Below are 16,641 nucleotides of genomic sequence, written 5' to 3'. Positions count from 1 at the left end.
AATAGATGATACATTGATGGGCATCGATGAAATAATGCATATACAAAAGACAAAAAAAGTGAATAGGGAATTTTTGAAGTCCACCTAGAACAGTGCAAACGTCCATATTAAAAAATAGTAGAAGGCAATGAAAGAGAGATTCGTAGGATTTGAATAACATAATTGCATAAAATAGAGAATTACGTAGAAATGGGGATATATGGTATGGTTATGTTTATGGTTATGGTAATGGTGTGCAGGAGTAGTAGTAGGAATTGAGCACGTGAGGACCAGCGTGGGGATATACAGAAAAAGTACTTTGGCTTCTAGTTATAGAAAATCCACGTTGTTTTCTTTTGCCAGTCTTGGAACTCACCTATGAACCTCCCTTTTGAAAACTCCCTTCGGATATGACCTCTCACCACTATCAATCACTCATTCCCTCTCCTTGCCAGCAATATTAATTTCTAAATATTAATTGGTGGAGTTCCTTTATGCCCTCAAACGCTTCTGAAAAGAATCTCATCTAAATGGCCTTAAAATTCCTTTGTATTGTGTTCATGAAATTTCGGAAATTTATTTTTAATTATTTAATTATTTATTTAAAAAAAAGGTTCTCTACTCTATAGACAAATGTGCCACTCAAACCAATATTACCTTAACTGCTAAAGTTGATTTTCCTTTATCAGCCTCTCTGAATGTTCAACCAGAATCATTTTCGAAATTTCTCTTCCATTTTTCGCTTTACATTTTTAATAAAAGAGCTGAATTGACAACTTGCATTTGTCTCGGGACCCCACATGCAGTGTATATCTATTATGCTTTTCTGGCCTTCAGCATGAAAAAAAAAAAAAAAAAAAAAAAAAAAAAACCAGCTGCTCTGTGTTTTTGAAAACTTTTAATTTTTGGTATAGTTAGGTGCACAGCCAATCAAAGAACCGATTCCAAGGGACCCAATAGATAGGTATTAGATTAATTAACACTCACATATTACAAAGACACTGACTAATATAACATCATATAAAATTATACCACTAACCCTTTTTCTTTTTTTCTTACTAACCCCTCTTCTTGATATGTCATAAAACACACAGAAATTAGAACATAAGGATGGGAAGAGTGTGAAACATATAGCTAATTAGCACAAAACATTATTATCCTTTTTTTTTTCTTTTTTCTTTTTTTTTCTTTTTTTTACTTTTCTAGATTTTGTATAATATATTATTATTCTTTTCTTTTATATTCTTCTTTTATATTCTTCTTCTCTCTTTAAACCACACTCTCTAGATCTAAAGTTATAACTTCTAGTTTCAAACACTATAAATACAGAGGCTTCTACTTCCAAGCCTCCTAAGAATTAACTGCAATTCCCCTAGCTATAGTCTTTCCTGTTGGTTTTGTCTTATATCATTCTTTTTCCTCTCACCCACATTCCACAAAGACTTTCCTTTCTATATTCTTTTCTTTTGTTAATGGCAAGAATTTCAGAACCTCTAATTGTTGGGAGAGTCATTGGTGACGTTCTTGATTCTTTCACTCCAACCATAAAAATGTCTGTCACTTACAACTCGAAGCAAGTCTGTAATGGACACGAGCTCTTTCCTTCCAACGTCACCTCCAAACCTAGGGTTGAAATTCAAGGAGGTGATATGAGATCTTTCTTCACACTGGTACGTATGCATATACGTATAAGTTTCATATATCTTTTATTTAATTTATCATCAATTAATTATGCTAATAAATTATTTTAGATCTCTTAAAAGGTTTTTTTTTATTTTATTTTTTATTTTTTATGTTACTTTGTAAATCTAAATATAATAAATCTTGTAGATTTGTTCATGTGTTTCTATATATGTCTTTACTTATTTGCAGATCATGACAGACCCAGATGTTCCTGGTCCTAGTGATCCTTATCTAAGGGAGCACCTGCACTGGTATACCTATAGAGAATGCACCTATCTAACTAAGTCTTATAATATATATGCTAACAAAGACGAACAATAATCCTAAATTACTCATTTTACAGCCTAGCTATATAGCTATATATCTAAAATGGTTGCATTCAAAAGAAAATCTTACCTCAAGTAACACCTATATATATATATATATGCATATCATTCATTAGCATATGCATACATCACCGAGAACTTCAGATTGAGTTCTTAGTTAATTTGCCGCATCTTGCTCCATATGTTATTATATATACATATATATATATATATATATATTTCTCCAGCTTAATTAACCATCCTTATATACGCATACATATGATGATCTGTCTACTTTTCTTTATAATATGTATATATCTCTGAGATCTCAATCAAAATTTTTTTTTAGTTTGATCTGAAAAGGCAAAAAGAAGGACGAAATTTTAGATTAGCAAAGATATATGCATATTTGTAAGAGAACTAAACAGGGTGTTTTTTTTGAGCATGTACAGGATGGTGACAGACATACCAGGCACAACAGATGCGGCATTTGGTAGGTCCATATAAACATATTCTGCTCCAATCGATGATTAATATAAGAAGAAAATAGTAGTTTAATTTGTCGTGAAAGAAAGGAAATGAAATAAAAACTTATCACATTTTTCTCTGTTACTTTTTTTTTTTTTTTAATTTTTAAAATTTTGTTTGGCATTTTGATTAAAAAAAAAAAAAAAAAAAAAAAAAAAACAGGAAGTGAAATGGTGAGCTATGAGATCCCAAGGCCAAATATAGGGATCCACAGGTTTGTGTTTGTTCTGTTCAAACAGAAAAGAAGACAATCAGTAAACCCACCTTCATCGAGGGATCACTTTAGCACCCGTGATTTTGCTGCTCAAAACGATCTTGGCCTACCTGTTGCTGCTGTTTTCTTCAACGCTCAGAGAGAAACTGCCGCAAGAAGACGCTAGAGCTATCTACATACAAAACAAATCAAACAACTCCAATATATATATATATATATATGAATAAATTTGGGCTTGGGAGTTGGGGGGTATTTTTCTAAACAAGGCTTTTGATCGAATGCTAGCTAGGATTTTAGTATGAATTTCCACATGTATGTAACTTAGGAATAATACTGTGCTAGCTGAAGAAGAAGGCTCAGGCTTATATCATCAGCTGTGTGACTCACTCTACCTCTGTCTGTCATTTGCTTTTTCTTATTATTTTCCATATGTACCTAAAAGAAAAAAAGGAAAAAAAAAAAAAACAAAGCTATGAGTTGTTACTGTCTCTTTGTCTTCTTTCAATGCACTAACTATAATCTCTCTGTCTGAAATAATATCTCAGAGCTCCGTATATCTTATTTTCAACTCGATAATCATAACTGGGACACGTGGAACAAACCCATTTCTCTTTGTTCTAAGATTAATTGATTTCATCTTTCAAAGTTCCAAGGATGAAGAAAATTGTTGTACATTCGGGGCATCAAATCTGGAATTGATCATTTCCAATGTTTCTTTTCTTTCTGGTATGTCAGATTTTCCAGAGGTTTCTGTAGAACTGCTGTAGCTTTTCACCATATTCTTTTAACAGTTTTTTTTTTTTTTTTTGCTTGAAGTATCTGTCTTTAACTCTTTATAGCTTGCCATGGTTTCCATATATAGAACTTTAGTCAACATATAATTAAATATTTAAGTTGTATATGTATATGTATATAATATACATATATAACGACCAAATAGGCTTTTCATTTTGAAACCCTAATCAATTAAGCCCCATTAATGTCTCTAGGGTTTAATTAATGTTGATAATTAATCCTCCTTATTTTTTATGGAACATTTTGTATGGACGAACTCCTGCATTGATGATTTCAAATATGAACTATTATTTTTTCTATGATGAATGCATATCATGCATATAGGGAGGATCTTCTGGACTGATGATTTCAGATATTAATCATTATTTTTTTCTACAATTAATGTATGTTTATTTATTTATTTATTTATTATTATTATTATTATCATTTTTGCAATAACTGATGCATGTTAATTAAGTGCTTGAAATTCAAGATATGTCTATATATATATTTTTTTGGGCATAAGATATATATGTATTATGTATATATATGTGCTTACGTATTCAATACGCATATATAATTGTGTTGTATTGCTTTTGTTTTAAGTATGCAATTAATGCTGATTAGCCATTAACAAAATTATCCAATGTACTTGCATACATTAATTATTCATTTTCATAAGGCATAAAGCTAATTAATTGTAATTACATGCCTGAGGCAGGATGATAAACTCGATCAATATTTTCGTCATCCTCATCAAGAAATGAATGCACCACATGACGCGTTTGTTTCTTTTGCTTTTTGGACGAAACATGATGCTTTTGTTCGATCATAGCTTTTGTTTTGTTTCTAATAAAAATAAAAATAAAATAAAACGGTATTTGATAAATTTTTTTTTCATATATATGTATATATATATATATATATATTCTACTAAACCGCTTGAAGTGATTTCCAGTTTCAATTATTTGTTTTTGTTTTTTTAAAGCATCATTTTCTCCATCATCACTCTCAACATGTTCGTAGATAACAAGAATGGGCATATGTCTTTAAAAAAAAAAAAAAAGAACTTAATAATATTTTTCAAAAGTTAATAATGATATGATTTATAACAATTAAAAAAGATATTAAACATATCATCGAAATTTGGTATGGTAGTTCAAATATCATCTAACCACCCAGCTAATATGTAAGGTCTATATAATATTAACAACATTCATATACTAGCGGTTTCATGGATAGGAAATTCTTTTTCTTCAAGAGAAAAAGCTATTTAGATTAAATTAAATCTCGGCACCAACTTAAAAAGCACAAATTAACAACACATTTGAAACTGCTTCACTCGCTTTATTTTTTTTTTTAATTATTTTTTATAAAAATTACATTTATGTTTCTTATAAGAGGTAAAATCCACTATTCCTACATAACACAAGATGGTACCAATATATTATACTTCTTTTGGTTTTTTGCTTGCAGAAAAGGGAAAAAAAAAAGTAGTTTTCTTTTTGAAGGGGAAAAAAAAAAAAAAGAAAAGAATAAACAAAGTTGTTATTCGATTGATAGTAAATTTGATGATTAAAAAAGATGGACTATGTCTATCAGTAAAGAATGAAAAAAGCGAAAATGTTTCAACGTGGCGAAAGTGTATTGAAATAAAAAAGAGCCCCTACCTCTAGTTATAACAGACCGTATGTAGTGCGACGTGCTTTGTTTTGTTTCTGGACGATTCTGGTTCTCTGATGGTACAGAAAAACTATCGCAGGAGATGTTAAAATATTGGACATTTTAAAGAATATATATATATATATATATATTCATATGTAAGGAAATGAATGATATTAATCCAAAATATTGGACATTTTCAAGAATATACATACATATATATATATAGATATGTGTGTGTGTGTGTGTTTGTGTTTGGACATTTTTAAGAATATACATACATATATATATATATATATATATATATGTGTGTGTGTGTGTGTATATGTGTGTGTGTGTGTGTGTGTTGGATTAATATCATCCATTTCCTTGTTATTTGGCTCAAATTGTATTTGATATCTGCTGTCTTAAAAATATCATTATCAAGCTCCTGTTAAATTTTAAAAAAGTATTTGATATCCATTGTCTTAAAAATATCATTATCAAAATCCTTTTAAATTTAAAAAAATTATCATTTTCTTTAACTATTATTTCATTTGTACCTTTTTTCATTAAATCTCATTCACATCTTTTATGGAGGTACTAATTATTATTATTATTTTAAATGCAACACATTAGATTATAATTAATACAAATTACAATGTAAAAAACATCTTAAAATATTTTCTTGCGGATTTTGATTTGTTTTTGTTATTTATTCTCTATCTTTCGTACTAACAAAATAGGGGTCGAGTTCCCATGGCCCTTCAAATTTTCTTTTTGGCAAGTCCCAACTTGGTTGGACCGTCAAATTGTTAAAAAGTATAGAATCTCTTTATTTCGCTCAAAGTCAAAAACGGTAGCTTATGGAAAATGGTACCCTTTCCTTTCCTTTCTTTCATTTTTCCTTCTTTCTCTGCGTCCAAATCCCATCCGAAGAATTCATAAAAAATAATAATAATAATAATAATAATAATAACAACAACAAAATAAAAACCCATCCCAAGAAGAGAGAAAATGATGAAGAGCACAAAGTCCCACAAATTATTTAAAATAACTAAACTATTGATCAAAGATAAATCTTTCTAATTGCCAATAATACAAAGAAACCAGCACCAAACCCCACGCTAAATTCATTTTGTTCTTCTGATTCACTTTCTAATGTTTGAATAAGATTAAGCTCCCATTTCCTTGTGTTGAACCCCAAAAGCTCCCAAGGACGGCAACCCAAGCTCCATAACCATTAGAACCTTCCCTGTTCCTACAAACGACAATGCATTGCATGCTTTGGAAACCATTGGCACAGCGCAGGAAATATCGGAGATAGGCAGCAAGCAGTTCGCTAGGAGAGCATTTCCAGTTGCAGTACCATAGCTGTCCCAGTAATATGGTGGAGGGATGCTGTTTACTGCCTCCAAATCAATCTCGAAAAGATCCTCTTCCTCTTCCATATTTGTTATGTCTTTGCTGGATTCTGGGACTTGGGCAAAATCATCCTCCTCTTTCATGTTTGCTTCTTTGATGGATTCTAGGATTTCTGCTATATCTGTGTAACCACAAGCCATGGAGGTCCCTAAGGTTTTACATACTTTGTACTGATAAAATTCCTAGACTCTGTGTATATATATATACATATTTCTGTCCTGACAAAATTCCTGGAGACAGTGTGTGTGTGTCTGTGTGTGTAGATATGTCATGTTTGGGTTGTGGAGGCGAAGTCAGATGGTAAGTAGAACGCTCTCCAACAAATCTACAACGATCAGAAGAAAAAAAAAAAAAAAGAAGAAATCTTTGGGGGGGTTGGTTTCTCAAGACAAGAAGACATCTTCCTCCCAGTCCAATCCATGGTGTTGCTGACTTTTGACTATTTATCTTTTCCTTCTATTTCTCCATGATATTTCATTCCAATTTGAACCCAAAAATAATATTATAATTTCCCATATAATCTTTTGGAGAATGACACAACATAAGGATGGGAATTTATTGTAAAACCTGGAGAAGCTCAACATTTTTAGGTCTCCGAATAAAATTGTGGACTAGTATCTACCAAACCCATCAAGTCAGTAGAAGTAGAGCTAACAACCACAACAGAACACGAGATACTGTACACGTTGTGAAATAAATTTAATACGCTAACACATAAGATGGGGCTCAGGAATCCCAACCCACAGGATTTGCTACTCTCTTCCAACTTAAATAATAACAACAATAAAAAGTAATTTAAAAAAAAAAAAAAAAAAAAAAAAAAAAAAAAAAAAGAGCCCCCTTAACAACAGTTACCACCAGTCAATATTTCTTCAGATTAGAGAGATGAATTCTTTACAAATCAGAAAAATAATCCCAAAAAAAGGGTCTCTGTTGAACCGGGCAAAAGATTTCCTAGCAGCAAAGGTCATTGAATAGACTTTAAAGGTAATCAACTTCTAAATGCCTATCCAAAGTCACAGGCTCAGATGTAATATGTCGATAAATGTAAAATGTTCAAAAGTACTTCTAAATATGGAGTCCAATCACATTAGGCGTTATTGCATCCTTTCAGAGGCAGAGGATAAGATTTTACAGGTCCTCTTCCATAAAGAAAGAAACAGTAATCTTGTAATAAGGCATACATGATAAAAGGGTACAAAACTTTAAAGATGATAAGGAGTTTGATTCCATAATATCGCACGTATCTACCATTGGTTCACCAAAGGTGAATGGTAGATACGGATTGGATTTCCACCCCTAAACTAAATATTGCCATTTTCAGACCACCTAATATATTTCTGACCATTGGCCCTTAGAAAGGAGGATATAATAAGAGCCAAAAAAAAAAAAAAACTCCAGTCAATTACGTGTTTATATTAATATTTGTAATTTAAATTTCGATGGTTGGTGAACCAGCCGTTATTTTAAGGAAGCACCTGAATTTCAACATAGGTTGCCGCAACAGCAACTATACTAAGTGAAGCACAAGCAATATCCATCTCTTCGGAAAGATTTTCTAGTTACGCACTACATATATAAAATTTCAGTGCTAATGTTTCAAACCAAGTGATGAATGCTAAGGTGTCATAATGCAATATACCACCTAGAAAGATCTAAAACCAATGGTTGATAAAAGAGTATATACCTAAAAGTTGGAGTTTGGATCAAATGTCTAACCAAATACACAAAGACTTATATGTGAATGATCATAAAAAACTGTTAAGTAAATCATGTAAAGAATCAGAATCCTGTCACCTAACAAAAATGAGATTGAGTACAAAAGAATAAAAACAGACGCAGAATTCTCAATCTAGTATATCTTAATTTCGTTCCCATAATGGAATTCAACAGCCAACTCTAAGCAGCTAACAGCACAATAAGTTATAAAACCAAACTAACTGAGCGAGTGTAGCATTTAGAAGACACAAGCAACTCAAAAATGGTTTCTATTAAGCGAGCCAACACAGAGTATTCCAGAGGAGCATTTGTCTATAATCAGAAAGAATAGTTTCATTTACAAAATAATATTATCCTTTTTTTTTCTTTTTTACATATACGAATCGCTCATCACATCACAAATTTAGGTAAAACCCAATCAGTCATTACATTCATGTAATCCCTCTTCAAATATAAAGAGGCGGGCCAAAAAAAAAAAAATACTATTAAAAAAAAAAGGGGGGGGCGGCGAGGGGGAGGGGGGGGAGGGAAGCTACAAGATTTGCACCGTTTCAGTTTCACCCAAAATTTGGAAAACCCAATTAACTGAAAGTGTCATTAAAATATAACAAGCAGCGAAAAGAGAGTGTAAATCAAGAAACACGCATACGCTATCAGCCCGCGATGCTCGTCGCCGCCGTCGGCGAGTGCCACCATTAGCCCTGTGCAAACCCTGGTGGCCCACAGCACGAAAATAGCTGCGATACCGAACCGAACAAACCCACCTTGCGGTACAAATAGCGAAGCTGCCGATAGTATCACCACAGGCAACATACAGTACCCAACCACGCTGGTACAGGTATGAAGGTCCAGATTGCCGTTACGTCCCGCCAACATGTTGAACACGACATACAGGAAGATCGAGGACACCACGATCCAGCCTAGTATTACACCGAACTGAATCTTCCCGGCCAGCAATTGAAAGAGGCACAGGGACATGTATAGGAAGATCGGGCCCGATAGGTCCGAATCCTTGTGGACAGCCGGGTTAACCCGGAAGGGGTTGAGGATCGATTTGGTCTTTTTCCAGATTTGGTCCGGGTGGATACCAAGCTCGTCCAGGAGGGGTTCCTCGTCTTCGAAGTTGGCTCCTCCGGGGACTGAGCCGCCGCCGATTGGTCCGCCGTATAAGCCTCCAGAGGACACGGTGGCGGAGCCGATGTCAAAGGACATGAAAGGAATACTTGAGCCTGAGGATCGAGGGGGCTGAAACGGCGCCGTTGGAACGCGACGCTGCTGGAGGTTCCCCCCACCGGCGCTGGGGTTGCCGCCGGAAGGGAACACCACCGGCGGCACCGCGAACTCCTTCGTCATCGGCGAGTTGGAAATATAGGGATTTTGAACGAGTTTGGGGGGTTTCGAGGTCCGAATTGTAAGGGTCTGAATGCGAAAGTTAGGGTTTTGAGTTGAGGATCGAGAGCGATGAGATCAACGAAAAGTTTTGGAGATGCTTCCGGGGACTTAACTATTTTGACTCCCACGAGGGAAGTTCATGGACGGTTTTGGGGTACAATTGACTTTTCATCTGTGCAATTGGGTCAGGCGGTCAGTTTGGCGGCACATTATTGGTCCGATGACTCGCTAATGGGTTCGAAATTACTTTTTTGGGTTCAGTAATTTGATCAAATAAAGAACTTTCTTTTTCCTGTCTCGGAAACTCTCTCGTCACTTCTCCCCATATATTCCGAACGAGGAAATGCACATACAATATTAGAAAACATATAAAACCCCACACAACTTTTCAAATAATTTAGACCATTTCAGTTTTAATTACCCACGTAAGTGTCTACATATATTGGTTTAGATTGAATAAAACTAGTTATTTTCGTGTCTATAAGTTATGTTATATTTGTTCGTTTTTCTTTTTAATCTTATTCTAAACAAAAGTTAATCTTAGGTTCTTAACTTAATAATTTTTTTATATCAAAAAAAAAAAAAAAAACTTAAGGAATTTTTCTTCTTTTTTTTTTTTTTTGTTTTTTTTGAAATAAACTTAACTTAATGATTAAGTATACTTTTTTTAATTAAAAAAAATAAAATAAAAATCCCTTTGGAATCCTAAAACGCCCATAAAAGGCTTTTTCAAATTAAAACATTTTCACTATAGACAAAGCAAATAACAATAGTACATAAAACGGTTTTTTTGATAAATAGCCACCTTACAATTTAATTTTAAAAAAATAGTAAAAAAGTTTTTTTTTAAAAAAACTAGCCACCTTGGAACAAAAATACCCTTGATAAAATTGAAAATTACGTAAAAGATTTTTTTTTTACCTTTTCCTTTCTTCCTCTACACAGCCGTTCGTGGGATTTCTACACAGCCGTTCGTGGGGTTTTTCTAAGGTCACTCTTTGCATCTCATCGCCTCTCACTCTCATTTTTTTGTATTTTCTCATATCTCAAACTAAAATTAGGTAAAAATTTTATCCTTTTTCTTATTAGATGAAAGTAAAGAAATATGTGTTTTTTTTGTTTTTTCTCTTTCTCTTTTTTCTTGTAAGTTTTATTAGTTTAGGATTTTTTAAGCTTTTTATTTGATATGGGTATGCAAGAAATTAATTTATGAGATGTTATATATGATTTTAAAGATACTTAGATGACATATGGTTTGAAAATGGAAGAAATTTTGTGTAAAACTAAAAAATCGCGAAAAGCAGTAAAAACGGAGGAAATTTGACGAAAAAGATGAACTTCCGCCAATTTCCTCCAGTTTGTCAGTTTTCGCAAAATTTCTGCCAATTTTCCGCCAGTTTTTCGCCAATTTTCCGCCATTTTTCTGCCAGTTCGTGGAAAATGGCGCTGCTTCTAAAGGAAAAGGGAAAATGGCGCTACTGGTGTGCTTCTAAAGGGAAAGGTGCTTTTAAAGGGAAAGGGAAAATGGCGCTGCTGGTGTGCTTCTAAAGGGAAAGGGAAAATGGCGCTGCTGGTGTGTTTTTTGCTTGAAGTGAAAATGGCGCTGTTGGTGTGTTTCTAAAGAAAAAGGGAAAATGACGCTGCTTCTAAAGGGAAAGGGAAAATGGCGCTGCTGGTGTGCTTCTAAAGGGAAAGGGAAAATGGTGCTGCTGGTGTGTTTTTTGCTTGAAGTGAAAATGGCGCTGCTGGTGTGTTTCTAAAGGAAAAGGGAAAGCTTTGTTTTTATGCCCTAGTTCTGTTTCGAAAGGAAAAGGAAATGGAGAAAAAAAAAAAAAACCAAAAACAACAAACTAAAACAAAGTTGCATTTCGGTAGAGAAAATAGACAAAAAAAAAAGTATAAAAAGATATTTTGGTCCTGATATACTAAAAGGTGGTTATTTTTAAAAAAAAAAAATTTTTTTTGCTATTTTTCTAAAATGAAGTTATAAAGTGACTATTTTTCGAAAAAACCCTACATAAAATACTATGTAATTAACAGCCCAAATGATTCTTTCTTGCTCAAGGCCACAAATGATTTAGGCCGGGCCTGTTGAGAGTGGGGTCGTATTGTGGGCTTCGCTGGAAAAACAAAGTGGGAAAAAAGAAAAAAAGAAAAAAAAAAGGCCCAATAATAAGCAATAGAATGGAAGCGTAGCGCCAGAAAGAAATCTCCGGCGCGAGGGAGAGTTGAGACTCCAAACGGTCCTCGACAAGTCAACAAGTCCATTCAAAGACTTCAAAATCAAAGGGACACACAGAGTCAGATCCGGAGGTAAGGTATTTTGGGAAGCTGGTGGGGGTGAGGAATGGAGGAAGAAGGCGTTTCGAAACCACTGGCGGTGGTGGTGTGCGCCGCCATGGCCGTGTTCTACGTGGCGATTCTGTACGCTCCCACTTTGATCCTTCGTCTCTCTCCTCCTTCTTCCTCGAATGACTTCCTGATTCGACGTTTCCTATGCGCCGTCGTTTCGTCTGTTGTATCTATCATCATCTGCGCTCTCATTCTACCCGTAAGCTGCTCTTCTCTTCTCTAAATCCGCTTTCTTTTTGCTTCCGCATTTTCTAATATTTTTTAAATTTAGCTTCTTTTTTCTTGTTTTTTCTGTTCAATTGCTCTGCTTTTGTGTCTCTTTTATGGCTTATTTCCATTGAATAAAGCCAGGTGAGAAGCAGTGAGGCGTCATATTTATTTGGTGTTTATGGCATCCGAGCGGACCATATTGTGAGTATCACTTTTCTTATAGCTTTTTACTAATACTGCTACAAAAGATGTCATTCTTCTTCTATTTGGGTAATTTTGGATTTGTATTCTTGATTGCTCTGCAGATTGGAATAGGTGTAAAATGTAAAATGAATGCTAAAAACTATTTGCGTGCTGAAATTGAAATTTTTATGTATGAAACAGTGGCAAGCTGTGGTATTTCCTCTCTCGTTGACCAGTCTAATGTATGCTGGATCCTTGGTCCTCAAGTCTCTGTTATTGATAGATTCATGGAGTGATTACGTAAATTCGAGTGGAGGTTTTTCATTTGGATGCATCAAAACTGTGTTGCAAAGCGTCCTTGAATGGGGGCTTTCAGCCGCTTCCAATATATTGGCTTGGCGTACTTTTGTTGTGGTTAGTATCCTTCCATTTCATCATGGCTATTGGGTTTTTGGTGTTGTATTTTACATTTGCTTTATTTATCTCTCCTTTATTTTGCTTTTGTCAGCTTTGTTCTTAAGTTGTAGGTTTACCTATTGCAAACATCATATACATGTTCAAAATTGCACAGAGAGAGAGAGAGAGAGAGTTCTTTCTCCACTTATATTTATTCTGCAACAGATATACTGTAATTTTCTTGATAGATCTAATCCTCCCCAGTCTTCTATTGTTGGTCAAAATATTGAATTCTTTCAGTAACTCCCATTGAATCAAACCTTGACATTGCTTTTTGAACAGGCCCCTCTTACCGAGGAGTTGGTGTTTAGAGCATGTATGATACCATTACTTCTCTGTGGAGGTTTCAAAACAACCACCATCATTTTTCTATGCCCCATTTTCTTCAGCTTAGGTAAGTTGGTAAGTGTCGCTTTTAGCTGCTATAATTAAAAATGTACAAAAATATCCGGTCACCTAAATTTAAGATAATTTGTGATTGATTTGAAGCCTTTCAAGACATCATACATCAAGCTTCTGTACGGAATTAACTAGCTAGATGTTCTGGTTTCTTTTGAAAGTTGGTTTACATGTAACCTTTCTGCTGTTGAGTTATCCTGATTGAAGGAATGAAGTAAGAAGGTCAAATTTAGATCTTCCTGAGTTCCCATATATTGTAAAAGCCATTTACTGTTTTGGTTTGCTACAAAAGTGAAAAATCAAGGCCCTATCTCATGCAACTTATTTTCCACTTTTTACCTTAATATTGTTATCTATGTCCTTTGCTGTGTCTTTCCATATGTGAAACTTCAAAGTTTGATGGTTCAGTGAACAGGACACTATAACATGTTTCATAGTATACCTATCTTATGCAACTTATTTTCCACTTTACCTTAATATTATTATCTATGTCTTTTGCTGTGTCTTTCCATCTGTGAAACTTCAAGTTTGATGGTTCAGTGACACTATTATATGTTTAATATTATACCTTAGTAGATCTGTAACCTCAATGAGAGTCTCCTTCCAGTTTAGACTATTGTTTCAGCTTTTGTTTCATATAGGGATCTTATTTTATTTTTGTATGTTTCATTACTTGGCAATAATGACTGGCGGCTGAATTTGGAGAAAAACTATTCTTATTGTGTATGATCTCTCTATTTTTTGCAGCTCACTTAAACCATCTAGCGGAGGTCTACAGCAGGGAAAACTTCAACTTGATTAAAGCTATCATGGTTATAGGTATACTCAACATTTTTACACCTTCACTGAATTGGTGCAGTTTTTGACATTTTACTCCGCCAATTTTTTGTGATTGTCACATATAAAATCTGTTGCACCGTCAGCGTCAAGTCATTGATAAATGGATTATATGTGCCGTCTCAGGTGTTCAGCTTGGTTACACTGTGATATTTGGCTCATATGCATCTTTTCTCTTCGTTCGAACTGGTGGGTGGTAATTAGCCATTTTATATAACATATGCTTTTTGGACAAATTGTAAAAATTGTATTGTGTTGGAGAGAGTTTTCTTATGAGATACTAAATTTCCACGTCATATATAATCCGTGCAGGACATCTACTTGCTCCATTAGTTGCTCATATATTTTGCAATTTTATGGGATTGCCCGTGCTTTTCTCATCGCGTAAAGGTATGGCTAGTAAAGTTTTCCGTGAGCGACACTAATCACCTCAATTATCTACTTGTGATTCTGATAAGTTCCTAATGTTGTTCAACTGGACTCTTATTATAAACTATTACCTTTTACTTCTAGTCTGTTTTAATTGCATGTCAGGGCCCCCAAAGTTCAATTTTAAGTCCCTGATACCATATTTTCTTCGGACCCTATTCTGGGTTACTTCTTCGCCCATCCTTTTCATCTTAGGGCCTAAAATCTAGCCCTTGTATTACAGGATTGAAATGCACCAATGGCTATACTTTTTAATTTCCTTTCTCAATTTAAATCTTTATTTTCTCCTGTTCTTGTCAGATTTTTCTCCTGTTTTAATTTTTTAATTTTTGCAATTTTCCAGGGATAGTAAGCTTGGCATTTATAGTCGGAGTGCTTGGTTTCCTGTGGCTTCTCTTTCCAATGACACGCCCGGAGCTGTATAATAATAGAACAAACAATTGCAGATGTTGGCATGGTTATTGTTCTTGGAGCTGAAGCAGTCAAATCTTGAGTAGAATTAGGGTGGTTGTAACAAAAAAATATATCTTTTGTAGAACTATTTTAATATAAAGCGCACTTCGTTTCTTCCGCTAACGAACAGGTCCTCTATGCCTATTCCTCCAACAATCGACAAAAAGAAAAAGTTTTTATCCCAAAGTTGTATGCTCCATATACTCCATTCATGTATGGGGAAATGTCATGGTTGACTGGTTTTTGGTTAAATTATTCTTCCTGTATTTTAGTAATATTAATAAGTGAGAGCAAGGGAGGAAAAATAATCCAAATTCTCATGGCCTTTTTTTATTATTAAAAAAACAAAAAAAACGTTTCCTCCTTATAGACGAATACAAAATATTTGACTGATCAAGCTCTAGGACTTTAATTACCCCAAAAAAAAAATAAATGCTCTAGGACTTCGGTCTGAGAGTTAGAGGAAATATGAGCATAATTCACTTCTGAATTTGGCCTGTTTTATTTACTTTTGCTCCTTCTAAACTACAGTCCTTATTAGAAAAAGGTCATGATAACCTAGTCTATAATTTACACTGCATTACAAGAAATACTCATGGACTTTCTATCTACCTAATAATAACTCTCCCAGGCTAAAACCACCAACCCATATCATGTACATGGAAGCAATTAACATTTAGCATATTTTTTAGGGAAATTAACACATTTTGCAAAAAGTTTAGGGGTTGGTTGAAATGACGTTTTGCTTTTAACCCTCATTGCGGTTCTGTGAGGGGGATCTGGTAATCATTTTCTGATTCTGTTTTGAAACCTACAAAATGGCTTGCGGAGTTGGTGAAATGGGTTTGGTGGCTTCAGAGATCCAGAAGAGGGGCATAGCCATAGGTGTGGACTGTGGAGGAGGTTGTTGGATACACTAGAGTGTTGATTAGACATTCTTTATGTTATCTGAAAGGAAGAAGATGGGTTCGTTTAATATGGTCAACCGGGCATATATATGCCTCGAGTTGAGCCTGTCATTTCCATGAGTTTTGATAATGTGGGTTACCACTTACCACTTCTTCTTTTTTATTTTTTATTTTTTATTTTTTTCAAACTTAAATAAAATTTCATTGACTTTTTTTGCTGAATCTTTGATGACGTTTACCTCTGATTAGATCCTCCCATCACTCTCTCCTCAGACAGAATCTGAAGGAAAAGTCCCCTTTCAAATCTATATATTATATACTCTTTTTTTGTTTTTTTAATATTCCCCCTGCGATAAAAGACAAGATGTATATTTTGGACCTTGATTTCTTGGCTCGCAGCTCCGTTTTGTTTAACAATCAGTCTGTCACTAACTCTATTCCATGAACAAACTCTGAAACTCTGGTATTTTGAATGTATAATCTAGCTTTTTTTTTATTATATTTACCATTTTCATATCTTTGTACTTTTACTTTTTTTGGATTTTTGGCATAAAACAAATCTTACCATAGACGATTCGTATAAAATTTGATTTTGAGGTAAATGTAGTACTTATCAGTATTAAACTATTAATGGAGTTATTATTCCATTTTGTCTTTTTGTTTTACCTCATAAGGCAATTAGTGGGGTACTAAACCCAGTTTGAATACAGAGTTATAACACACAGAGAGAGAGAGAGAGAGAGAGAGAGAGAGA

At 34.1% G+C, this 16,641-nt stretch overlaps 4 protein-coding genes across 4 annotated transcripts; 2 read left to right on the top strand and 2 right to left on the bottom strand.

Annotated features, from left to right (window-relative positions):
- Positions 1 to 1,107: 1,107 nt before the first annotated feature.
- On the top strand, positions 1,108 to 3,193 carry LOC107432188 (protein TERMINAL FLOWER 1). The gene is made up of 4 exons (XM_016043267.4): positions 1,108 to 1,649; positions 1,852 to 1,913; positions 2,420 to 2,460; positions 2,658 to 3,193. The coding sequence occupies exons 1-4, from the start codon at positions 1,452 to 1,454 to the stop codon at positions 2,873 to 2,875; spliced, it is 519 nt and encodes a 172-aa protein (XP_015898753.3). The 5' UTR covers positions 1,108 to 1,451; the 3' UTR covers positions 2,876 to 3,193.
- Positions 3,194 to 6,065: 2,872 nt separating this feature from the next.
- On the bottom strand, positions 6,066 to 7,341 carry LOC107432199 (uncharacterized). The gene has a single exon (XM_016043285.4). It carries the CDS (start codon positions 6,687 to 6,689, stop codon positions 6,300 to 6,302), a length of 390 nt encoding a protein of 129 aa, XP_015898771.1. The 5' UTR covers positions 6,690 to 7,341; the 3' UTR covers positions 6,066 to 6,299.
- A 1,242-nt stretch (positions 7,342 to 8,583) lies between these two features.
- On the bottom strand, positions 8,584 to 10,042 carry LOC107432180 (uncharacterized). The gene has a single exon (XM_016043258.4). It carries the CDS (start codon positions 9,619 to 9,621, stop codon positions 8,866 to 8,868), a length of 756 nt encoding a protein of 251 aa, XP_015898744.1. The 5' UTR covers positions 9,622 to 10,042; the 3' UTR covers positions 8,584 to 8,865.
- Positions 10,043 to 11,859: 1,817 nt separating this feature from the next.
- Positions 11,860 to 15,165, top strand: LOC107432181 (CAAX prenyl protease 2). Its single transcript, XM_016043259.4, has 8 exons — positions 11,860 to 12,211; positions 12,364 to 12,423; positions 12,607 to 12,819; positions 13,144 to 13,255; positions 14,008 to 14,079; positions 14,224 to 14,286; positions 14,410 to 14,487; positions 14,870 to 15,165. The coding sequence occupies exons 1-8, from the start codon at positions 12,008 to 12,010 to the stop codon at positions 15,001 to 15,003; spliced, it is 936 nt and encodes a 311-aa protein (XP_015898745.3). The 5' UTR covers positions 11,860 to 12,007; the 3' UTR covers positions 15,004 to 15,165.
- The last annotated feature ends 1,476 nt before the right edge of the window (positions 15,166 to 16,641 follow it).

Source organism: Ziziphus jujuba, chromosome 11, assembly GCF_031755915.1.
Source record: "Ziziphus jujuba cultivar Dongzao chromosome 11, ASM3175591v1".
Classification (NCBI taxonomy): Eukaryota; Viridiplantae; Streptophyta; class Magnoliopsida; order Rosales; family Rhamnaceae; genus Ziziphus; species Ziziphus jujuba.
Note: the sequence above shows the minus strand (reverse complement) of the source record. Positions and strands in the feature narration are given on the sequence as shown.